The 24523-nt window shown below is 39.4% G+C and overlaps 1 protein-coding gene across 2 annotated transcripts in view; it reads right to left on the bottom strand.

The window, feature by feature from the left end:
* The window catches only part of Pbx3 (PBX homeobox 3), a 200677-nt gene that overhangs the window by 30512 nt on the left and 145642 nt on the right, over nucleotides 1–24523 (bottom strand). For both annotated transcript variants that reach the window (XM_055600788.1, XM_055600787.1), the window contains exons 3-5: nucleotides 22034–22275; nucleotides 10514–10704; nucleotides 2866–3001 (exon numbers count right to left, since the gene is read on the bottom strand). In XM_055600788.1, coding sequence (XP_055456763.1) covers nucleotides 2866–3001; nucleotides 10514–10704; nucleotides 22034–22275 — 569 coding nt within the window. The remainder of the gene's footprint in view (nucleotides 1–2865; nucleotides 3002–10513; nucleotides 10705–22033; nucleotides 22276–24523) is intronic.

The raw sequence follows: 24523 nt of genomic DNA, 5'->3' as shown, positions 1-24523 counted from the left end.
ACACAACAAGGACATTTGCTCAGCCAAGTTCATAGCAGCTTTATTTGTAATAGCCAGAAGCTGGAAACAACCCAGATGTCCCTCAGTTGAGGAATGGATATAGAAATTGTGGTACATTTACACAATGGAATACTACTCAGCAATTAAAAACAAGGAAATCATGAAATTTGCAGGCAAATGATAGGAACTAGAAAAGATCATCCTGACTGAGGTATCCCAGAAGCATAAAGACACACATGGTATATACTCACTTATAAGAGGATATTAGACATATAATATAGGATAAACATACTAAATTCTGTACACCTAAAGAAGCTAAGTAAGAAGGAGGACCCTGGGTAAGATGCTCAATCCTCATTCAGAAAGGCAAATGGGATAGGCATTAGAAGAGGGAGAAAACAGGACACAGGGCAGGAGCCTACCACAGAGGGCCTCTGAAAGACTCTACCCTGCAGGGTATCAAAGCAGAGGCTGAGACTCATAGCCAAACTTTGGGCAGAGTGCAGGGAATCTTATGAAAGAAAGAGATAGAAAAATCCGGAGGGGACAGGAGCTCCACCAGGAGGAAAAAAAAAAAAAGAATCTGGGCACAGGGGTCCTTTCTGAGACTGATAATCCAACCAAGGACCATTCATGGAGATAACCTAGAACCCCTGCACAGATATAGCCCATGGCCGCGCAGTGTTCAAGTAGGTCCTTAGTAATGGGAAGAGGGACTGTCTCTGACATGAACTCAGTGGCTGGCTCTTTGATTACCTCCCCTGAAGGGGGTGGGGGGGGTGGAGCCTTACCAGGCCACAGAGGAAGACAATGCACCCAGTCCTGATGAGACTTGATAGACTAGGATCAGAGAGAAGGGGAGGAAGACCTTCCCTCTCAGTAGACTTAGGGAGGGACATGGGAGGAGATGAGGGAGGGCAGAATTGGCAGGGGACTAGGGAGGATGCTACAGCTCAGATACAAAATGAATAAATTGTAATTAGTAAAACAATAAATAAAATTAAAAAAAAAAATCAGCCTAGGGCCAGGAGTGGCCCCAGGACTATAATCCCAGGAGTTTGGAGACAGAGGCAGGCCAATCTTAGTAAGTTAGTTCTAGGTCAGCCAGGATAACACAATGAGATTCTGTCTAAAAACAAACAAACAAACAAAAAAACAAAAAAACAAATAACAATAGCAATAAAACAAAATCAGTATAAACTCAGGCTATTATTTTCTCTTAAACAACAATCACATAAGACATTGATATAAGACATTCATTGGAACCCAAAGGGGATTTTTTTTTTTAGGTCTTGGGTTCAAGTGTATAAGAGTAATGTATGTATTATATAGTAAGAAGGGGCAGTCTGAATGAGAATGGCTCCTATAGGTTCATGTTTGAATATTTTGGTCCCCAATTGGTGGAACTATTTAGGAAGGCTTTAAGGTTCCAAAGCCTACACTCATCTCAGTCTCTCTTTCTCTACCTGTTGCTTATAGATGAGAATATAAAGCTCTCAGTCAGTGTTCCTGTGTCATGCCTTTCTGCTTCCTACCATGATGATCACAGACTAACCCTCTAAAACTATAAGCAAGCCCTCAACTAAATGCTTTCTTTTTATAAGAGTTGCCTCAATCATGGTGTCTCTTCACAGTAAATAAGAACAATATATTTAATATGTAGCTGCAGCATATTGTTTTAGAATTCTGATTACTTGGCCCCAATTGAACACTGAACTTTTGGGAGAGTTAGCTTTTCTTTAAGCTCCACATGGTCAGATCTGGATCTTACATCTTTACTGTTCATTCCCAAGAAGTATTGTGACATGGCAATCTGTTAAAAAAAATGTGAAATTTTGACTAAGAGTTAGGTAATTTCAGTTAGATATTTACTGCCATCTTTCAGTCACTACAGCAGGCTGTGCTCCAGAATCCCTCAGGGAACAGCAAAATAAAAGATGTTCAAATTACACAAATGGCTTGGTATTTGTATTTCACCTTCACACACCCTCCTATATACTGAAATCATCTCCATAGTACCAATAACATCTAATATACTGCATTACTATAATCTTAGCAAGTACCCACAAGGCTATACCTGCTGACACACATGCACTGCTTTTCAATGGATAAAGGAGGAACATCTATTTTCAATTATTTATTTATTTATTTTATGTGTATGAGTGTTTTGCTTGGATACATGTCTGTGCAGCAAGTGCTTGCCTGAAGCCCATGCAGATCAGGAGAGGACACTGGATTCCCTGGGACTGGAGTTAACAGATGGTTGTGAGCTGTCCTGTGGGTACTGGGAACTGAACCCTCTAAAAGAGCAGCCGGTGCTCAACTGCTAAGCCATCTCTCCAGCCTTGAGGAAGACTGTATGAGCATTTCAACCACAACACAACTTTGAGTGACAAGGAAGAGAGCAAAGAAATACACAGGATTCCAACATTACAGCATGGCTACCCACATGTGGCTCTGTGAACTCCTCTCGGCTTTTACCAAAGAGTTCAATTAATTTCCTTTCGGCAACAAATAAAGTGGTTTCTTATTGAAGCAGTTTGGGTCAGTTATTTAGGTCAGGGAACCAGGCCTATGCAACACGTACAGGAAAGTGACTGAAGTATTAACTATGCCTCTCCCCATGGCACACTTACCTGTCAAGAGCAGATTGACTGAGGGCTGGAAGAAGGTCAGAATCTTCACTCCTATCAGTTATTGTTTTTAAATACCTAAGTTTTAACTTCTCACATTAAATTGTGGGAACATGTAGATTATTAGAATGGCTTCTCCAAAGATGACCATTTAGTTATGACAACAGATGAGGCCCTGCAGGAGCAGGTGTCCTATATCCCAGGAAAGCACAACGCCGTGAGGTTCCCTCACCTGTGACACTGTGATGCTGCATTTCTTGGCCAGCTCCTCTTTGGCTTCTTCACTGGGGTATGGGTTGCTGAGGTGTGAGTAAAAATATTCATTCAAGATCTCTGTGGCCTGTTTACTGAAGTTACGCCTTTTCCGTCTATGACAAAAGCAGGGAGGAAAAAATAAGACACACTCATAATCAGCATTAACCAAAGGGACAATTGATTAGCACAATATAAAAGAAATGGGCTTCTACTTCATCTGTATGAGAGTTACGTGAGCCTCCAGGCAGCCTCTGAAGCATGGCCCAGACCTGTCTAAGGTATAGCATCACTAAAAAAATGTATAAGAATGTGAAACACAATTCATCTCATTCTTTATCCCAAAAAGTTTATTCAAACCTTAATATATTCTAGGTTTTAAATGAAGACACACAGGGAATGAAACAGACATGCTCTAAAGAACTTATAGGCACCTGCGGATCAGGAAGAGGGCAGAAAGACATTAAATAAGAACACAGGCTGGGTGGTGGTGGCGCATACGTTTAATCTCAGCACTCAGGAGGCAGAGGAAGGAAGATCTGTGAGTTTGAGGCCAGCCTTGTCTACATGAGTTCCAGGCATGCCAGGACTGCATAGTTTCAACCTGTCTCAACCTTCCCCCACCCCCAATGAACACAGAAATCAGTAGGTTTGTATCACAGTGAGCATACAAAGTACCATGAAAAGTATGAGGTGAAATACAGTGTATAACAGGACAGTGCCACAGACCCTGGCAAGATTTCCTTGAGGAAACCAATCTGAGGTCTGGAAATGTACAGGAGGAGAAAAGGAGTGGGCAGAGGAAAAGACCTCGCGATGCAAAACAACTTGGTTAGTCTAACAGGCTAAAAGAGGCTGGAGCTCAGAAAAAGTTAGAGAACATGGGAGGTGGTCTAGAAGGAAAGGCGATGCCAGATGACAGAGATTGTGGACCTCACAAGCTGATTCTGCTTTTAGTCTCAGTGCAACAGGAAACTGTTGAGGCTTTAAGTTTTCCTGTTTTGTTTGCTTGTTTTTCTGAGACAGGTTTTCTCTGTGTAACAGAGCACTGGCTGTCCTGGACTCACTTTGTAGGTCAGGCTGGCCTCGAACTCACAGAAATCAGTTTGTCTCTTCCTCTCTCAGAGCTGGGATTAAACTTGTGTGCCACCATGCCCAGCTGTGTTTCCTGTTTTTAAAAAAGTATTTTACATTTGCTTATCTGATGTGCGTACTAAGATGTGCAGTGTATGCACGATATATGTGTAGAGGCATACATGTGGCATTGAGAAGACAACTGGTGAGAGTTGGTTCTCCCTTTCCACCATGTAGGCTCCAGGGTTCGAATTCAAGCTGTCAAGCTTGGTACCAAGAATTTTGATCCACTGAGCCCTCTCACTGGCCCCACTTTTCAAATATTTTTGATTTGTTTGTTTTTTTGAGACAGGATCTCACTATGTAGCCTTACCTGGCCTAGAGCTTACTATAAAGACCAAGCTGGCTTCAAACTCATAGTAGGCAGATACAGTAGGAACTGATAGGTTCATGCAAGAGTGAGGGAAAAGAAGAGAGAAGGGAGAAATATACACCCAGGAAGATTTATGGGATTTTCTGCTTAGGCAACTGCCTGGACCTCAGTACGAGTTCTGAAAAAGAACAGAAAAGCACAGAGGAGCACATTTTGATGTTTTAGCTGGGGGAGTGTGTGTGTGGCAAATATCAGAAAACCAAATATTAACATATTTTGTGGAGCAAAAACATTGCTTATATTTGGTGGCTATTATTTCTGTTTTGAAGAATTCCTGACTAAAAATGAACATCTGTCAGATTTCACTTTAGATTAGCTACTCTGTGACTGGAAAACGCCTTCCCTAGATAATTCTCTCAACACTTGCTTCCAAATCATCTTAATGACTTTCTCAACTGTGATATACTGAACAGGAAAGTGAGCATAAGGGTGTCCAGATCTGCCGGATACCACGATCACTAACATGGCATCTTAGGTACAACCTGGCTGGCGTAGCACTTAGTCAAGGGAGCAATTAATGTAGATTGATCAAAATATCACAGGTTTCTGTTCTGAAGTGTCTTAATTTTAATAACTTTTTGGAAGTTAAACCATTGCATTATATAGGGTTGATTAAAATGAAAAGAATTTGATGATGAAATGGGTAGAGAAAGAGGGACAAGAAGGGAGGATGGGAAACCCAGTGAGAAGAGTAATTCGTATTTTGCAGGAATCACGTGTCCAGAAAAGACTGACATAACACTGAAGTGGACCACCACAGAGGCACCTGTGCTGAGTAGAGGGTAAGCAGGATGGGAAAGGTCCAGAATTGATATTTAGCATGTCAAGCCAAAGGCATTCTCTATTGAAAGCACACAGGACTGATCTGCACATAAAAACCTATTCTTGTAGCTGCATGTGGAAACTGGAAAACCAGCCATTCCAGGCCCCTGTTAGAAGACAGCAATGAGCTGACACTGAGTGACAGCCATCTCTTAGATACCTAGCTGTCTGTTCTAACCTTCCTCATATGCCAAATTTGGACATTTCATTCAGTTCTATTGCATGGCTACAACATGGAGCCCAGGGACAAAGCCAGGGTAGGGTAGATGGGAGTAAATGACAGGCAGGCAATTGTTTGACCAATGAGAACAGTAAAGGAAGGAGTGGAAGAAAATATCTAGGAGTAAAGTTAGACTCAAAATTTGTCCAGGGGAAGTTTCAGCAAACATCAAAACCCTCAGAGAACAGATTGAAGGGCAGCATAGACTTAGCTCGGTGTGAATTACAGCATGGGAAGAACAGCCACACAAGTTTATTTCTGAATGTTCTATACTGACACTCACTGCAAGCTTGTCTAATTATCAACAAAACCTGAACATGGTCTTCTGGAAAGGCACACTGAGCGAGGGCTCGCGTGTCTGTATAAGCGCGTAGGTAGCTTGCTTCTTGGCACAGAGGGGTCACTCAGAGCCCAATACAAGTAAAGGACTAAAGCTCAGGGCAGCATTCACTGGGAGGCACTGGACACAGGCTGGTCTGATGCTTTGTTTATTCTTTGGAAAAACATCCTGTAGAAAATTCCCATTAAGGGTATCCCCTTGGTTTCACTCCCCCAGGAACCACACTTTAAATGGCTATGTCTCAGGCCAGTGTGCACTGTGCATCAGTCCCAAACACAGAACAACCACTGGGGTTGGGCTCAGGGGTTGGGAGCACTCTGCTCCCAGCTCTGCAACTCTCATTCTTGTTCTTTTCATTACAGGCCATAGCATACTTAGTCTTTGTGGAAGAAAAATAAATCATTTAGGTGTATATGTTCTGAATGCAGTGATATAAAAATTAAACTCACATGCAGACAAGAATAGGAAAGCATTCACAGGGAAGAACAGAAAATGTTAGCACAGAGTCTCTGTAGATGTGCATTTTAAATATCTTTCTTATGCCTTTTACTAAAATGCTCAAATTTGAGAAAACAAATTAAACATTGTTTCTGTATGCCACCTCCCAAACTCTGATATCAACTATTAAAATTTTCAATAAAAGTAATTGTTCATATAATCAAAATACTTTGTATGACATTCTCAAAAAGCAATAAAAATATTATTAAATCAAACAAACAAAAACCATGGTGGGTGGGGCTGAAGAGATGGCTTAGCAGTTAGCAGCACTTGCTGCTGGTCCAGGGGTCCAGGGGACACAGGTTCAGTTCCCAGCATCCATCAAGCTCACAACTTCCACTAACTCCAGCTCCAGAAGAACTGAAACCCTCTTCTGGACTCTACAGATAATTCATGTGTATCGAAAGGTAAAGGACAGGCCCAGGACATCGGATGACCAAGCTCTCAGCACAAAGGAGATTTATTTGCCCCAGAGGGATAAAGAGCAGGAAATAAAAGACAAGGACAGGAGATAGAGGATGAGAAAGATAAAGGATGAGGGAAGGGAATATGGGAGAGGGGTCAGGGGTATTCCCAGAGGACAAAGGACTGCCTCTGGATAAGGAGACAGATGTGGCCCATGGGAAAATGTCAGTTTATAAAAGCAAAGGGGGAACCCCATGTTAGGATGAAGTGATTAATTTTAATTGGGCGTGTTAATTAGGTGAGCCAATGGGAGCTTTTGATTGCTGAACTTCAATACTTTGATAGCTGGACCTTGGTAGTCAGCCTCAGGAGGAAGAAGTGGCCAAATAAGGGAACAGACCTTGGCTTTAAAAAAATCTCAGGATTTTTAGCAAGGCAGAGGGAATGGGGGAGAAAAGCAAAGCTTGCCAAACTTGTCTGTGAGCTGGTTAGAGTCCCTTTGTATATACTGCACACACACAGATACACACAGACACACACTCTCTCTCTCACATGCACATACAGACATACAGATAAATAAATATATAAATCCCTTAATATATGTCCATATGCACACACCATGTTCATACATATATATATACATATATATATGTATATATATATACTAAAAAATACAAATAAAATCTTTTAAATCGGCCTACTTCAAAATTTAAGGTTGGAAGAACTTTGCTGTGCTAATGAAAGTAAGTTTTTATTACAATTTAAAAAAAAAACCTTTTTTTTGGAAAACAGGAACACAAGTCACAGTTATTTATGGAAAAAAGCATGTCAAATTTTAAAATATAACAATGTAGCATTTTTCCTTGGTATATTTCTAATAAAGTATCTTTAAATTATCCATAAAATAAAAAGTAGGCATTCATGTGGCCCATCAATCAATTAGGTTTTCTAATTGATGACATATAAGAAAGACACTTGCTGTCATTTTGACTTTCAATATTGTCATATCACAAAAAACTACAAGAAAAGGGAGTTAAAAAAAAAAAAAAACATTTCTGCCAGGCAGTGGTGGTACACGCCTGGAATCCCAGCACTCAGAAAGGCAAAAGCAGGTAGATCTCAATGAGTTCGAGACCAGCCTGGTCTACAGAGTGGGTTCCAGGATAGCCAAGGCTAAACAGAGAAATTCTGACTTGAAAAACAAAAACAAAACAAAATAAACAAACAAAAAACAAAACAAAACAAAACCATCCATTTCTGAGAAGTAATCCACAGAAGATAATTCAAAGGTCAACAGATCAAGTATAGAATAGCACCTCTTCATATTGTCCCCCTCTCTGTCCTGTTTTCTTTTTCTTCACGGGACTTATCCTATTACAATTACTGTACCATCAAACAGGATACCGTTGATGGTATGTGTTTACCTGCTTATTATCTATCGCCTCGAGCAGAATGCAAGCTAAACTGAGTACACATGTTTACTTGTCTGGTTAACTGTTATATCCCATACCAAAGGGAGTAGCTGAAGAAGGAAGAAAGAAAGGGTTGGGGAGCAAGCTATAATGCAAACTAATGAAAATAATTAAAATACTAAAACATATGCTAATATATGTTTTAGTATATTAGTAATGTGGTAATGCAGGCCTTCAATGCCATCACTGGGAAACTGGGCAGACAGATCTCTGTGAGTTTGAGTCCAACCTGGTCTACTAAGCAAGTTCCAGGCAGCCAAGGTTACACAGTGAGACCCTGTCTCAAAACAAAAACAAAAACAAAAACAAACAACTGAAAAAGCAGAAGGAAATACATTAAAACATTTGCAATGCTCTTTTTTAGACCAAAATTATTGATATCTTTTATCCCTCTCTCTTCTTGTTTATGCATTTTCCACACTTTCTACAAAGATCTTGGTTTATTGTTATTATTATTATTACTACTACTACTACTATTATTATTTTGGTTTTTCAAGACAGAGTTCTTCTGTGTAGCCCTGGCTGTTCTGGACTCACTTTGTAGACCAGGCTGGCCTCCAACTCACAGAGATCCACCTGCCTCTGCCTCCTGAGTTCTGGGATTAAAGGTGTGTGCCACCACCATCCGGCTGATCTTGGTGTTTTAAACTAGAAATAATAATAGTAAACCCCATCATGTGTGGTGACACCACCTGTCATGCCAGTGCCTCTGGAGTCTGAGGCAGGATAATTACAGGTCGAGACAACTGAGATTCTGTTCCAACAACTTTTAAGGGGCTGAGGGTGTAGCTCACTGGTACAAAGCTTGCCCATCATGTGCTCCATCCTGCATTCTAACCTCAGCACAAAACAAACAAAAAATGCAACACTGTCAATCTTCACAACAGCAAAGAACAGGCCATGCACAGAGAGCCTTAAACTCCAGGAAAAGAGTGCTTATACACTATGACAAACTGTGGTCTTGTTTTATTTACTTATGTGATCTGTCTTCTGGTGCTAGGATAAAACCCAGGGTCTTGCATGTGCTAACAACAACTGTACTGCTCTCCCCAAACCAACAGGCTACCCTAGTTTTAAACAAAGCATCAGAGCACCACAGTATTACTGAGGGTAAGGGATGATGAAAGTAGGGACTGCCTGGGGACACATGGGTCTGGGAAGGGGTCTTGTGCTAGCTTAGGTTCAAAAGGATGAACAGGAACCACTAGACCAAGAGAGAGGAAAGCAAAAAGCCAGTATGAAGGACACCAAAAAAGACTGAGTCCTGGCCATCAGTTTAGCAGGGCCAGGGGATCCAGAATTTTGCTTAATTAGGAAAACAGCATATAATTAGGTGAAAGTGTCTCCTGCTCGAATATTAGACAGGTCTGGCATACAGGTGTCCACTCTAAGTTTCCTAGCTGAAACACTGCCTCACATATTTGTGTTAATATTGTGAGATTTAGATGAAAATGATGACTTCTGTCAGAATCTAAGAGAAGACAACTAGATAAAATAAAAATTCTTTTCCAAAGCTGGACTGACCCCTGGCTTGAGAAGTGTCCCAGAGGCATCTTTACAGTCCGTCTGTACTAAGCCTTTGACAGCTCTTCTGTGTCATTCAGTAGGTCACCATAGACAATTAACTATCACATACAATACGTTACCTCTCTCCACACAGGGAACACTAGCAGGCTTTCTCACTTGGCCTGACAGACACTGTTGTTTTATAGTAACATAATCAATCAAGTGGAGCTGCGTTTCTGGACTATCACTGTGTCCAGGTGTTTTCAGACAGACACAAGCAGAGTAAATTTTAAATCCTTAGAAGGGCTGGAGAGACTCAGCAGCTGAGAGCACTTGCCGCTCTTGCAAAGTACTTGGGTTCAGTTCGCAACAACCACATGGGTGGCTCACAACAGTCCCTAGCACCAGTTGCAGGGAACCTGATGCCTCCTTTTGACCCTCATGAGCCCTGCACACATTGGTACACAGACATACATGCACACAGAAAATAAACAATCTTTTAAAAGTTATTTAAAACAAACCTTTAGCTGAGTTTCATGGAAAAAAAAAAAACAACTTTAAAAACTTTTTTGGCATCAGAAGGGAAAGGGTATAGTTAGCCCCAAATCCTTTAGCAGTAGCAATAACACCCTACTCATTTTCAGAGTCACTCAACAGGCAGCTAGCTAGTCACACTTCTAAGACAAGAAAAGGCTGCTCTGATGCATGCGTATCAAGAGGAGGATCACCTACCTATTCACAGAAAAGAGCTAACAGAACCAAACTTAAAAAAAAAAAAACAACTAAGACTAGACGAGTGTCTCTGAAAACATATAAGGAGTAAAGGAGGAAAGCCACTGCTTTCATGGCCTCACATACCTGGCATCAAGGAACCTTGATCTTAAAATCATAACTGCTTCACATGTGCTTTGCTTGAGCTGCATCTGAATGGAACTAAATTTCCGATGGATGATGCCCACCATCCTTTCAATCTCTTTCGGGGAAATGGGACGTGTTCTACTCTGTTCTCGAAGAAGGTTCATCACATGTGTTGTGAATTCATTACATGCCTGTAACAGGGGGAAAAAAATCACTCCTTAGGAAGCTGAAACTTTGCATTATCACACCCAGACATTCACCCATCTAAATTTCCATCTCACTAGCAATGGCCAGCAGCACTATGCAGTGATTAGAAAACATGTAAACTAAGACGCTGAGGAGATAGTGGTGGTATGGTTAAAACAGCACGAATTCTGAAACAGAATAGCCAGACATGCAAAGGACCATACCCTGACTCCCCTTCCCATCTGGCCCTGCTCCACTCATAGATGTTTCCCACTGGAACACACTGGTGGCTAGCTCCTATCAGGTGCACACTCATGACTAATGCTAAATACATTCTATTTTCTCCAGGGTATGGTACTTACTCAACTAATGTGTACTGCAGGATCATGAAGTTAAAACCCTCCAGAGCTGCCAGGGACACAGAAATGAGCAAAGCTGGCCTTCAGAGATGAGACAGAATATGAATTATCATATAAACCAGTGTAAAGGCCAATGGGAAGATGGTAATAAGTGTTCTGCTAATTCCAAAGAAGGAGTGGTGCCATTCAGAAGCTTTGTGTGGAAGTGATGCTTGTGCTCTAAGGGTGGGAGGGATTTTTGCAGATAAAGACAGAGGCCAGGAGAACACAGGCATAACACCTTAGCAATGCAACGTGCATTGAGTTCAGAGAGTGATGGTAGAGAACAGGAGGAGAAAGGACAGAGTCCTGTTTGGTTTTGCTTGGTGCTGGGGATGGTAAATCCACCAGCCCAGGGATTCAGGTCTGAGTAAACACACAAGCCTGTACAGCAAGCATTCTAATAACATCAGCTCAGTTATCCACAGTGCATAAACGCCACCCTGGTAAAGCATCTCATTTCTTCAGGGGAGTGGCAAAGGAGACCAAGAATCCAAACTGGGTATGAAACGTTTTAGCTAGTAATCCTCAGACACCATCTCCTTCAGTTCCCCTCCACTGCAGTACTTCTCGGTGAATAAATAGCAGTGTCTATTCTGAATAAAGAGTATCTGGCATCTTAAGGCCGTAGGGGAACACGTTCTCAAGCTGTGAGTGTGTTCCCCTCCCTCAACATCGCTCGTTACAGTACAGCAATGGTTTTCCTAACTGCTCGCTGAAGAGCTTGACACTTACTTACATTCTCTAAGAGGGATAACAGTAAGTGTTGAATAAATGTTGCTCACCATTCATTATCTTCAAAATGTTTTAGATTGTGAGAACTTGTTCTTTGTGAGTAGTGGCCATGTTATAGGGTTCCTCAGAGTGAACCTGTACAGTACACATTGCAGACATCCAGTAAACACCTACACATTGGTAGGCTTTTGTACCACAACTCAAGAGTGAGAGTAAGGCTGGTTAACAACCATCAACCCAGTACCCTGCACCATGAGCAAAGGCGGCTACACTGCCACCCTGGGAGAGGGTTAAGAAGCTCCTGAAACTGTGTGCGCTTGTGTTCTGAGGGGAGCACTGTGAGTCTGGTGTTTCCTTTTTAGAGTTAATGATAGTCTATATAAGTTTTAAAGGGTCGGTTAATTACTGTCCTAACATTCAGTAATTCCTAATATGCAATAAACTATTAAAAATATTGTAATTAAAAGCAGTCCTTAAGCTGGTCGTGGTAGTGCATGCTTTTAATCTCAGCACTCTGAGGAAACAGAGGCAGCTAGATCTCTATGAGTTTGAGGTAGCCTAGACTACTAGGGAATTCCGGGCCAGCCTATGCTACAAAGTGAGACAATGCCTCAAAAAGAAAACAAAAACAGAAGTTTTTTTTTCTTTTTATCTCTAAGGAAACTAAACTTTTAAAAAGTAAATTTAAGATTTCCCCGCTACATTATTAATCTGGATTTACACCAAGCTGAAAGCAAGTGGCCACATAGCCAAGAAAGACAAGTACATATTTTCTCTTGTATTTTCCCTAAGGGGATGCTTATAACATTTCCAAATTGTATAATATGACAACCTCAGCCTCTAGCTTTCTCATAAGTAAAATTAAAAATTTCGAACTATTTCTCACAGACTGAGCAAATTCTATAGTTCCATAGAATGTTAACAGATGGTCCAAAGGTACAGTATGGTTGGAAAGTGGTGTGCTCGCTGAAGCTGCGGAATGTATTTTTGCAGGGCTCCTGGGTGTTTCTATGCCAACATATGTGCACATTAAATCCCCCAAGGACAGTCTTTCTAACTTTACTCATAATTGGCCACAAGACTTTGTATCTCCGGAGTAGTGCTTCCCAAAAACACATACAGTGAGACACATAAGTTTTTGTATTCTCTATGAGCCAACATTTAAAAAACTGGGTAAAATTAATTTTAACGACATGTCTTATTTAAACATATGTGAATAACATTTCCATACATAACCAATGCTTTAAGACTGTCATTGAGGTATTTCATATCCTTTTCTGTACTCTTTCAAACCCAGTGTGTATTTTACCTCTCAATTCAGATTAGCCCTTCTTAACATACTCCATTAGACCTGTGGCTAACGGCTCCTGGCCGTTGCATGTGCTACCTGCACTGCAGTAGAACATTTTGTGAACTAACAGGCCTGGTATCCTTGCCTCACCAGACAGTTATCATACCCATACTGTCACATAGACACATAGGCCAGTCACATTTAGGAACATTCTTGGTGAGGATTACAGATCGTCCATCTTATTACATCTCAGCCCTCCAACATGTCTTTAATGTTTTATTTGACAAAGAAGAAGTACACAGAAGCACATCTGCACATCAAAGGGTGATTGACTCAAGAAAATTTAGAGTTAATGGTTAAATTCAGAGTTTAGTCACTTTCCCCCAGAATGCTACTTTTATATGAAAAAAGAAAAGATAAATTATTCTTATTTGGAGTCAGATATTTGGTAAATTTTTCTCAAAAATGAATCAAGTGAGTAGTCCATTACATAGAACTAAACAGCTCGTAGAATTTGTACCAATGATAAAATTTTAATTTTCAAATGAGAATTTAGATTTCGGAAAACTCGCGACCCTGGAGACTTTCTGATGTTCAGTGTTGACATTGGGGGGGGGGGGCTACTTTCATAGTGTATAATACTGACATGTATCACCACACACACGATATCCCAATCCAGTGAGCTAATACTTTCAAACTAATCAACGCACTATACCACCAAAGCATGCGGAGGGAGAAAATCCATTCAAACTACAAATTAGACTAATGGCTGTCCAAGGAGCAGAGCGGAACATGTTCATTCATACAGTCTTAGATTACCACCTGTCGTGTTCGGTATATAAAAGAGGTTATCCACAACTTTCTGAAAAGGACATTGATATCTAGCTATCTCTCCTCTTTTCTGGTGTATGAGCCCAGAAATCCCTTATAAACTTCAACTGTATGACAACAGAAAGATTATGGAAGTGACTGTAAGGATAAAGCTCATTTCCATCATGCCTAAGATTAGTGTCTACAAAATGCTGCAAGATGTTCTTCTTCTCTGAAGGGTTTTTGTTGTTGCTGTTGGTTTGTATTTTCTTTTCTCTTTCTCTTTCTTTTTCTTTTTTTAAAGGCAGGGTCTCACTGTCGCCTGGCTTGCCTGAAACTTTCTAAACCAGGCTGACCTCCAACAACAGAGACCCACATGCCTCTTGCTTCCAAATACTGGATTAAAGATGTAGTCCACCACAACTAGCTGAAGGTTTTTTTTTTTTTAAAGCTTAAAGTTAGTAACCTGTTAACAGTTTACTATATTTTAAAAATGATTAACAAGTACTTTTGAGTTTTTCTAGCTTTAATTTCTATTATGATAAATATTGATAGCTAGACTCTACCAAGCAAAGGCTCCCAGGGAATGGAAGTCTTTAAAAGGTTTAAGAGTCTAAGTCCTGCAAATGCAAACGGAGAGAACTGTTCAGCTGAAATATAAAGGTAGTTCAAATTTTTTCACTGTACTCTGGAAATTTCTGCAAACCTACTTAGACATTATGGTTACATATACCTACAGCAGGGCCTATTTCATTGTAAGTAATTGAAGACATAATGAGAATGATTCTTGAGATATTGGCTGTTTTTGTTTTTGTCTTATTTTTTTTTTACCCTCTCCAGGATGGATATTTTCTCTGTGGTTCCTAATAGGCATCCAGAGCCTCCCAAGAGAAAAATAAAAAGGTTAAAAGAAACAAAAAAGATTTTGCATTTAAAAACTCATAATTTTCTAAAACATTTGCTGAATGTCTCACAACTTATTAAACGAAGCCGACTATGAATGAAAATGCTGATGAGCAATTTGGCATTAGCCCAGCACTCACAGAACTCAGAGCTTTTCTTTAAGCCAGTAGTTCATACATGATTAATTAGAACATCTCATTTATGTGGTGTGCACTTTAGCTCATTACTCTAAGTAAAATTTGTTAAGTATTTACATTTAGATAATTAAAATCTGGGTACACCCTTAAGAAAGATGCATACACTTTAGACAAAGTGATATTTTTTCACTACACTGCTGAAAGTAAATTACAGCCTCATTTTCATCATCATCCGTACTGGTTTCAGAGGGAAGCACAGCAGTACCTCATCATCTACTCTTTAAAAAGGTGTACCTTCATTAGAAACATGACAGAGTGGATGCTCAAGTGGTTACAGCACTGTTTGCAAAGTCCACCCAGACAGAGGCTGGCCCTGATTCCATTCACACTGCAGGACGTCCATATTCCTCCCTGTACTCAAGACTACATCACTAATAACGACACTTATCACCGTCTTACTGTTTTTCCAAGTGGAATTATCAGTATAAAACTTCCTAGTAAATGTTCATAATGTAAATGCAAATTTACATTGCATAACTGGAATATTTAGGAAAAGAAGTTTTGATTTCTTGAACTTTCTGATAAGAATACTGGCAGAAGCCCCTTTTCTTTCAATCCAGCTACTAAAACTTAGAACAAATTTCTGTGTTTTAAAACATACACTAGTTGGGCATGGTGATGCACACCTTTAATCCCAGCACTCAGGAGGCAGAGGCAGAGGCAGGTGGATTTCTGTGAGCTCCAGGCCAGCCAGGGCTACACAGAGAAACTCTGTTTCAAAACCAAAACAAACAAACAAACAAACAAACAAACAAACCCACTATATTGATACAATTTATATAAATCATGAAAAAACAGCTGATAAAATATTTTAATCAATCCTTATTCTAAGTCTTTTTCCTTGCTATTTACTCCTTTCTCTTTACAAAACAGAAACCAAGTGATAATACAGGATTTAAAATATTTAGACTCTAGATAATGTACTGGTGCTATTTTTTTTTTTTTTTTTTTTTGGCTAGTAAAACTCTCTCCTTGACATCCAAATATATTTAATTTATATGCAAAACTAAAGTTTTCAGTAGTTTTTTAAAAAAAATTGTGATAGTGCTTTTTACAGTTGAAAATCTCTGTCCTAGTCTTTTCAATTCACAAAATTGAATGTAAAACTGTAAAATCAAACAAAAGACAAGCACAATTTTTAAAGAAAGCTTTTACACAGTTCAGTAATCAATTCTAAAAACAGAATCGGCCTTTGCAATAATCTAGATGATTGTTAGCAACAGTTCATATAACCCCCCATTCTAAAATCTACTTTTATGGAAAGAATAACTTTCTCTTAAAGGTAGATGCCCAGGCAGGCATGATGTGCATGCTTATAGTCCCAACTACTTTCAAGATTGAAGCTGAAGAATCACTGAACCCTGGGAGTTGAGCCCAGCCTCAGCAACATAGTGAGAGCCCATTTTAAACAGTAGCTGCCCCTAAAATTTGACTTCAATTATTCAGTTTCAAGATGCTTTGATAACCTCATATGACCTTACTCTAATGTAAGAGATTTTCATATTCATTGAATGCTTTTTGTAGATTTAATATCTACAAATTCTTATTTGAGGATAAATTTAACACTAAAAGATCTGTATAAGCCAACTGGAATGAGATCAATATACAGCCAACCAACAAGTAATTTAGAGAAAAAGAGAGGGAATATGCAAATATTCCTTCCAAGCCAAAAAAAAAAAAAAAAACAAAAAAACTTGGCATGAAAGCTAGTGGGTAACTTGGCTGTACATGCCTGTAATCCCAGTTGCTCAGAAGGCTGAAGCAAGAGGATCACAAGTTAAAGGCCAGCCTGGCTAACTCTATGAGACTCTGTCTTGATACAAAACCAACGGGGCTGGAGTAGAACACTTACTCAGCACACCTGAGATCTTAAAGTAAGACACTTCCCATGAAGCAATAGGTGAAAAGAGCCTTGAAAGGGAGACTGAGATACAAAATTTATATTAGTGTCCTTTGTTACCTACTTAAGTATTAGGAAAGGCAAAATGGAATGAGGCATTTGTGGTAACAAGGCAACACATCAGCACCTTTTTTTTCCCACTACCACAAATTGAACCTAGGACCACATACACGCTGAACGGTTCGCTGAACTGCAGCCCCCAGTAGTAACATTAGCATTTTTAACCTGATAAAATAAAATTCCTTTATAAGAAAAGGTGATTTTTGCCAGCAAATTTAAATATGTAATATAGGGATACTCCAAAACCACTCCATGGCCTTTACTGTGGCTTAAATTCTTCCACTCTCCATTTCCCAGGAGTCCCCAGAAACTTAAAACATCAAGTTCTTTGTAGTCATTTGTTATTACCAAACAGTACTCAGATTTGAGCACATTAGAGTTTGGTCTGGTTCTAGGGCTTTAGTGGATTTGGTATGAATTCAAAGAGCAGGTTTCCAGATGCTTAAGAAGGGTTGGGAACCTTACAATACTTTTGCCTTCAGCAAAAATGTATTTCAATATAATTATAGTAGATAGCTTTCAATGTGTCATCTCTATTATAGCAGCTGTAAATTACAGCATGAATTGCCTGTATACAAGCATTTCTTCTGCTACACGCAGAGTGGGAGAGCTGCATCGAGCATGATATATCTTTTCCTCTTCAACTGAGGACAAACACGGAGGTCAAATCTCATTTGCAAAAAACAGTGTGTCCATTCCCTTTTGGTACCAAGTACAGAAACCAAGAAAGCACAGCTCATCTGAGAGCTTTAGTTCTTTAAAAAAAAAAAAAAGATTCATTAGCACCCATGGCTTAAGTTCATTCGAATTCATCTAGTCTAACAGCTGGGCCTCTAGTCATAGGAACATACTTGAAAAATACAGTAAAGGCATTTTCCAAGAATTGTAGCTAATCAAGAAAATGGAGGCTTGTCTCTCAACTAGAAGAAAGCAATAAATTGAAGATGAAGTATTATAAGGTGTTTGCTGCAAGCCTTGGGAAACTATTATATTCAAGCTAGGTGTCACATCAACAAGACCAAAATACAATGATATTGTTTGCTGTTGGGTGATGGTAATATTAAAAACCCTCACTATAACACATATTCAGTCCTTAATATTTCAAAAACATTTATATGTAAAGTTGGATAATTATCCTAAGAATAATTAGATCTCAGAATCTATAAAATAGAGATGTATGATCAAAGAACATTTTCTGGAGGGGGAAGAATAGAATTCTAAAGATAATCCATTTCTAATAGATAACGCGGAGCCTTGCAGCTTAGATGTGATTTTGCTCCTGCTGTAGCTCTAGCCTGCTCATCTGTAAGTGTGGCTTGTAACTTGTAAGGTTTTTTAATTTACTGCAGTGGTGATGTTTGTTAATTTTATGGCAATCTAAATCTGAGCAGGCTTCAGACACATCCTCATTGCAGCTTCATTGCAAACCACGGCAGAGTAAATACCGCTTAAGATTCTGGTGTGGTTTATTTGAGACTCACAGAATCTTCCAACAAAGCCTCTGCCTCGATGCACATGGTCTTCCTAGTTCCTGATAAACGTTCTGTCATTCAGCATTCCCATGATCAGTTTTAAGAAGAAAATATAATTTTGGGAAAGTCTTTAAGATTTGTCATCTGTTTCTCTTCCTACTTCAAATACAAACCAACATGGGCCAATCTGAGGATGCCTGAGTATGACGGCCTGCATTATTTTCCAGTTCTTTGTGTAGAACAATAAAACTCAATAAACAGGATGGCCTATGATCTGAAACTGATCTGACTCCTGATTCTGATACTGGTGTGTGACACTGGACAATCACTTCATCCAGAAAATGAAAATACAATACTATTTTAGAAATGCTACTCTTTCTCCTCACTTAACTCTATTTAGCCATTCAAGTAACTAAAGTCGCTTGTTCTTGTGTCTAAATGGAGGAAAATCTCTTCCTGTAAAACAGCACTGGCGGAAACATAGCTCTAAAGCTGTCCAAAGACAACTCAAGAGGTTAAACACCACTACTTCATCTGTAAACAGCTGAGAACCTATAGGGCAAAGTGTGTAAACTACAATTCTGCTAAATCTATGAACACTTCATCATAATCTGTCTGTCCACAGTGCTGTACAGATTCCACACATCTATACATATCCTTCTGAACATGCTGAAAATGAAGAAGGAAATATACAGTAAAGTATCTATGAAGCCACTAACTATATCCAGAAACACAATCCATTATAACATTTAAATTTGTTATTTTTCAATTTTCTATGTAACTCATATATAATCAATTATTTATGTAGAACTTGTATATAATGTATAATTTTTAGGGCAAAACACACAGTGAGCTGATTCTGATATTAACTGACACTGAAGTTATTGAAGTCTCTTGAAAAAAATTCAGGACATTCTAAGACAAGAATGCTGAGTCTTTGCCTACCACTGATGCCAGCTTCACTCAGCTTCTAACAGGGCCATCTGGATGAAGTGTGAAGAAAGACTACTGTGATAGGGACAGTCAGGAATGACCAGAACAGTGATGCCATTTGGCCCCAATATAACCGTTTCTATGCAAGGTGACTAGTGGCAGTTGCCTGGTAAATATGTATATATCTATTTAACATAAAGTTATGCAATTAGGAATATACTACAAATTAAATATACCACATTTTCTACTGTTTATGCTCAGGGCAACCTTTCAACCATGACTTATTTTGTTTATTCTCAATTATTCATGTCAAATCAGAAAGCTATATTTTTTTTCATACACATACACAATAATTTTTCCAAATAAATTTTCTTATCTCAATATTTTCTACCAAAATGTATCCTTGCAAATAAAACACAGTTTTAAATCCCAGAAAGTCCTGCCCAGAAAATAAAATATGTTATATTAATTTGCATTTCAAGTTAACATAAACTACATATTCTACTCTTTCTCAAAACATTCACCTCTGGGATAAAGATCTATCATTTGTTTAATACAATCATTCTTAGAATGTAAGAAAAGGCAGGGGTGGAAGGCCAACAAATACAACTGAAACTGTTCAGAGAACTGTGAAAAATCACTACTAAAACCAAGAGTGGTTTCTAGAGATTATGAGGATAGGAGTGAAGGGGGAAAAGGGAAGAGAGGGAGAAAAAGGAAGAGAGAGAGAGGGAGGGAGGGGGAAAGGCAGAGGAAGAGAGAGAAAGACAGAGACAGAGAGAATGAGCCATAAGGATTGTTAGGGCAGTGGAAATGCTCTCAGGTACTGTAAGCATATGCATCTGTCCATGTGCACAGACTGTGAGACCAAGAGGATTCCATAACAGAATGTGAAGTCCGAGTGCTGTTGTGTCAGTGCTGGTTCATGAGCTGTAGCAAACAGACTTCTCTAGCACGTGGTGTTGCTAAGTAAGCCATGCATATGTGTGAGCAGGGAGCATGGAAGACATCTCTGACATAATATTGCTATGAACCTAAAACTGCTCTTAAACTTTTATTTAAGGAAAAGAAAAGTCACCAGAAACATATACCCCACAAAACACAAAACAGTTCCCACTAAAGTATATGGGCATTATGAATAACTGCCAACATATAGTATTTATGGGTGAAATTATATACAAAGGGGAAAGACAGTTAAGACTAACAGGACACTGATTGCTTATCTAGGCAACAACTCTATGACATCACCTGTATGAAGTGCTGCCGTTTACAGTGGTCTAGCTTTGCTGACCAGACTGGGCTTAAACTCCTGCTCAGAAGCCATTGTTTTGCAGCAGCCTTCCCAGTAGCTGAGATTAGAAACAGGCCACTGCACCACCTTATTGTTTTGATCCCCAAATATGGCAATTTTACAGGATTCAACCTAACTTATCTCTTTATTTTTGTATATGTTCAAAAGTTGACATTATACCAAGTGGGTACCCTAGTAAGGGGAACAGGGGCTGTCTCTGACATGAACTCAGTGGCTAGATCTTTGATCACCTCCCCCTGAGGGGTGTAGCTGCCTTACCAGGCCACAGAGAAAGACAATGCAGCAAGTCCTGAAGAGACCTGATAGGCTAGGGTCAGAGGGAAGGGGAGGAGGACCTCCCCCATCAATGGACTTGGGGTGGGTCATGGGAGGGGATGAGGGAGAGAGGATAGGATTGGGAGAAGACTAGGGAAGGGGCTACAGCTGGGATACAAAGTGACTAAACTGTAAATAAATAGATAAATAAATAAATAAATTTTTAAAAGTTGACATTATATTGGATCTTCTAAAGATCTTTCAAGTGAGAGTCCATGTTCAGTCAGAAGTACTTAATCTAAGGATTTTAGCTTTAAATTAGTAACCTAAATGTCTTGAAAATTGACTACACATTTTACTATGTTTATATTAAATCAAAGAATCACTTATTTAGAGTTAAATTGGCAATGTGACTTTCTGTTCTTGGCACATAGTACAAGGACATAGCTTAAACTGAAAGATACCTGAGGCTCAATGAAGTATGGCTATTAAGTTCTCTGAGAATATTTTTATCCTTATTGTTTGTGATTAGGGGTTAGCACAAAGCCTGGTTTGTCCTATCCTAGACAGACCTTCTCCTAGGAGCCTCATTCTCAGATCCTAGAAGCTCCTTCCACATATTTAACATATCCCATAGAATTAATTCCTAGGAGGACTCCAGAACTCAGTTTACAAGATCAAAAAGCTCACTATGCAATGATGTTTCCCTTTTTACAAGCTGTTAAAGCTTATGAACAAAGCCAGTACCTAGGTACAATTCCACAGAGCTCTGCCAAGTGTGAGGTTAGCAAGAGAGAACGGCTTACTGGTGTGGTAGTTAGGAACCATGAATGTGAGGAATGAATGAAACGGAAACAAAGGGATATGAGGGTTAGCTTTGCCCCCAAAAGCTCACAGCATCTTTATTTCATGGCTCCCACAACTCCCTTGGTTTTGTACATACATCATCTTTGCTTATTTCATTCTATGTGTTAACACCTACCCCTTATGGCCCTCGGAATTGGTTAGTATGGTCTAGTAGAAGAGCAATAGAGGGTTTGTGTAGGACTGAGAGTGGCGGCTGCTGACCTGTTCATATTTCTCCAGTTCTGTGTGATAGATTTGTCTGATCTGGGTCAATTTGGCTCTGTAATCTGAGTGTTCAATAGAGTTATCTGAAGAACCTCCAGAGGCTGCCGCGGCTGCAGCTGCTGCCGCCGATCCCCCACCTTTCTCAGGACCTGAAACCCCTTCTGCCAAAAGCATATTGTCCAGTCTCATTAGCTGGGGGTCGGGAGGGTCTTCCTCCTGGGCTCCTCTGATGCTGAGACCTTCAAGGAAAGAGAAAGACAGAGAGAAGAAGCGAGAGACAGAGGACAAACAGTGTGAGTATTTTGTTTATTTAAGAAAATGATCAAACAACATCAGTGTACTACAATTCATGCTGAGAGCTTCATTGCTCACATTTAATAAATAAGCTGGACTATGAGAACTGCTTTCAAAACACATTTACATTCATCCTAGGACTCCTAACACACCCCTTCACAATGTAACCCCAACTTGGACTTTTAGAAAGAGGTAAGAATATTCTGATTACCCAAACTTCAGATTTAAATGATTTATACATAAGGTAGGAAGGAGAACCTAAGAAGAAAATAATGCAAAGACATGAACGTGTTCAAAGACATAAACATCAAAGTGTGCTTAAGCTGTCTCTCTGTACAGTCAGAGAAACAGAATTGAAAGTCATTATAAAATAATTTTAATTTAAAAGCTATTTCAAAAATTGGAAAATAAACAGGGCTAATGGCTTTCTATCATGCAATCTCAAAAACAAAATACATTCACTATGAATTAATTCATGTTAATTCTATACGAATCAATTCATATCAATATGATTAACTAGACTTAAATACATATTAAAAGGGCAATGTTAGGCACATGCCAGCAGACTGCACAAGGATACCAAATACAGTTTTAAATGCATCACGGACATAGCAGTTGAGTGCTAGACACAGTAGCCTCACTCTCATTCTGCTTTAAATCAAGAACCTCCAAGTGATGCCAGTCAGCAACCTCTTCTGAGTACTATAGATCACAGCTGACAATTCATAGGTTTAATCAGGTCACACAGGCTTTCTGCCAACATGTTTTCAACAACACAGAACAAAGTTTTAAAATAATTATCACGATATAAAAAGCACTGGAGTCATGACAGCTCAAAATCAGCATTTTCATTAATGTGTAACACAATCTAAACTATCCCAGCCCAATTAACCTCTGTAAATCTGTTCAGAAGCAGGTTCTCCCACACTAGTTACAAGCTATGGGGAGGGGAGTTGGCATTTCACGTGTTTGCATTTGGAGTCTGCCTCTTGCGTGAGTGCCTGTTGTTTATCCACAGTCGCACACACTCTGTGTCTGGTGTAACTTACATGACAGTAACATCTATAAGCTGCCAAGTACTCAACTGATCACCAGCTCTGAGATTTCATATGCAACCTACATGTACCATCAATTCTTTACGAACAGACTTCCTCCACAGACACCCTGAATTATACTCACAGCATGATAGAGCTCTTGGTTACCTTAGCTCAAATGCACAACTTTGATTTCCTTCCCCCAAACATTTTAAAGCTGTCACTTTCGTTTAAAAGTAATACAACTAAGTCACCATAATTTAAAATTATATCAGTTGCCTGTTTGGGGACAAATAAGATTTGAAAATTATAACATATGAAGGTAATAAATTCATTATAGAAACTAAAATTCAGATAGCTGTTTAAGCTAAAATCTTTAGGAACATGTCATTGCTGATAGCTAGAAAGACAAGCATGTATTTGCTAGTTACTGGGGGACTAGAAAGAACAGCCTCACAGTGTTCTAGAACTGTTCCAAACTGGCTAAGTCGGTGCTTTCAACATAGCATCTTCTCTCTTCTCCTTTCTGAGTCACTAAAATGTTTCAAGCCATAAGACTTTATGACTGGGACCCACTCCTGGCCTATCCCCACTCCATGGACTCATTCTCCATGCCTTGGCATGTGTGAGCTCACTGGGTGATTCCCTTCTCTTCCAATTCTCTTTAATTTTAAATCAAGTTAGGCTCTTTACATTTCTGTTTTAAGTCAAGTTTTGCTTATTTTTTTTCAGGGGTATGTGTTTATTTCTCTTGTTTATGCCTACATAATTGTACTTTTTCTGAAAAGGGAGGAGATTTTCTTTGTTGAAGAAATACATAGCCCAAGCTAGCATGGACTGATCCCCATCTCTTCCTTCTGAGTCCAGGATTACTTACGGGTATGAGCCACCATATTTGGCTCATACGTATTGTTTTAAATATGTCTTCAAGGTTCTGTAAGGGTTCTAATTTCCCCTTATTTAAACACACTGATTTTTTTTCCTCAGGGCAAGTGGTAAGGTTCTTTAACAATACATAAAATGCCAAAGCCAAAATTATTACACTTCTTTGAATTCCCTGCACAGTGTGGCAGGCAAGAGTACATGCTCACTGACTAATACATCAGGAAAGCAGACCATGAGAGAGAAGAAAAGTCATTGGGAATGCAAAAGGCATAAA

Source organism: Psammomys obesus, unplaced genomic scaffold, assembly GCF_907164565.1.
Source record: "Psammomys obesus unplaced genomic scaffold, mPsaObe1.curated_primary_1811, whole genome shotgun sequence".
Taxonomy (NCBI): domain Eukaryota; kingdom Metazoa; phylum Chordata; class Mammalia; order Rodentia; family Muridae; genus Psammomys; species Psammomys obesus.
Note: the sequence above shows the minus strand (reverse complement) of the source record. Positions and strands in the feature narration are given on the sequence as shown.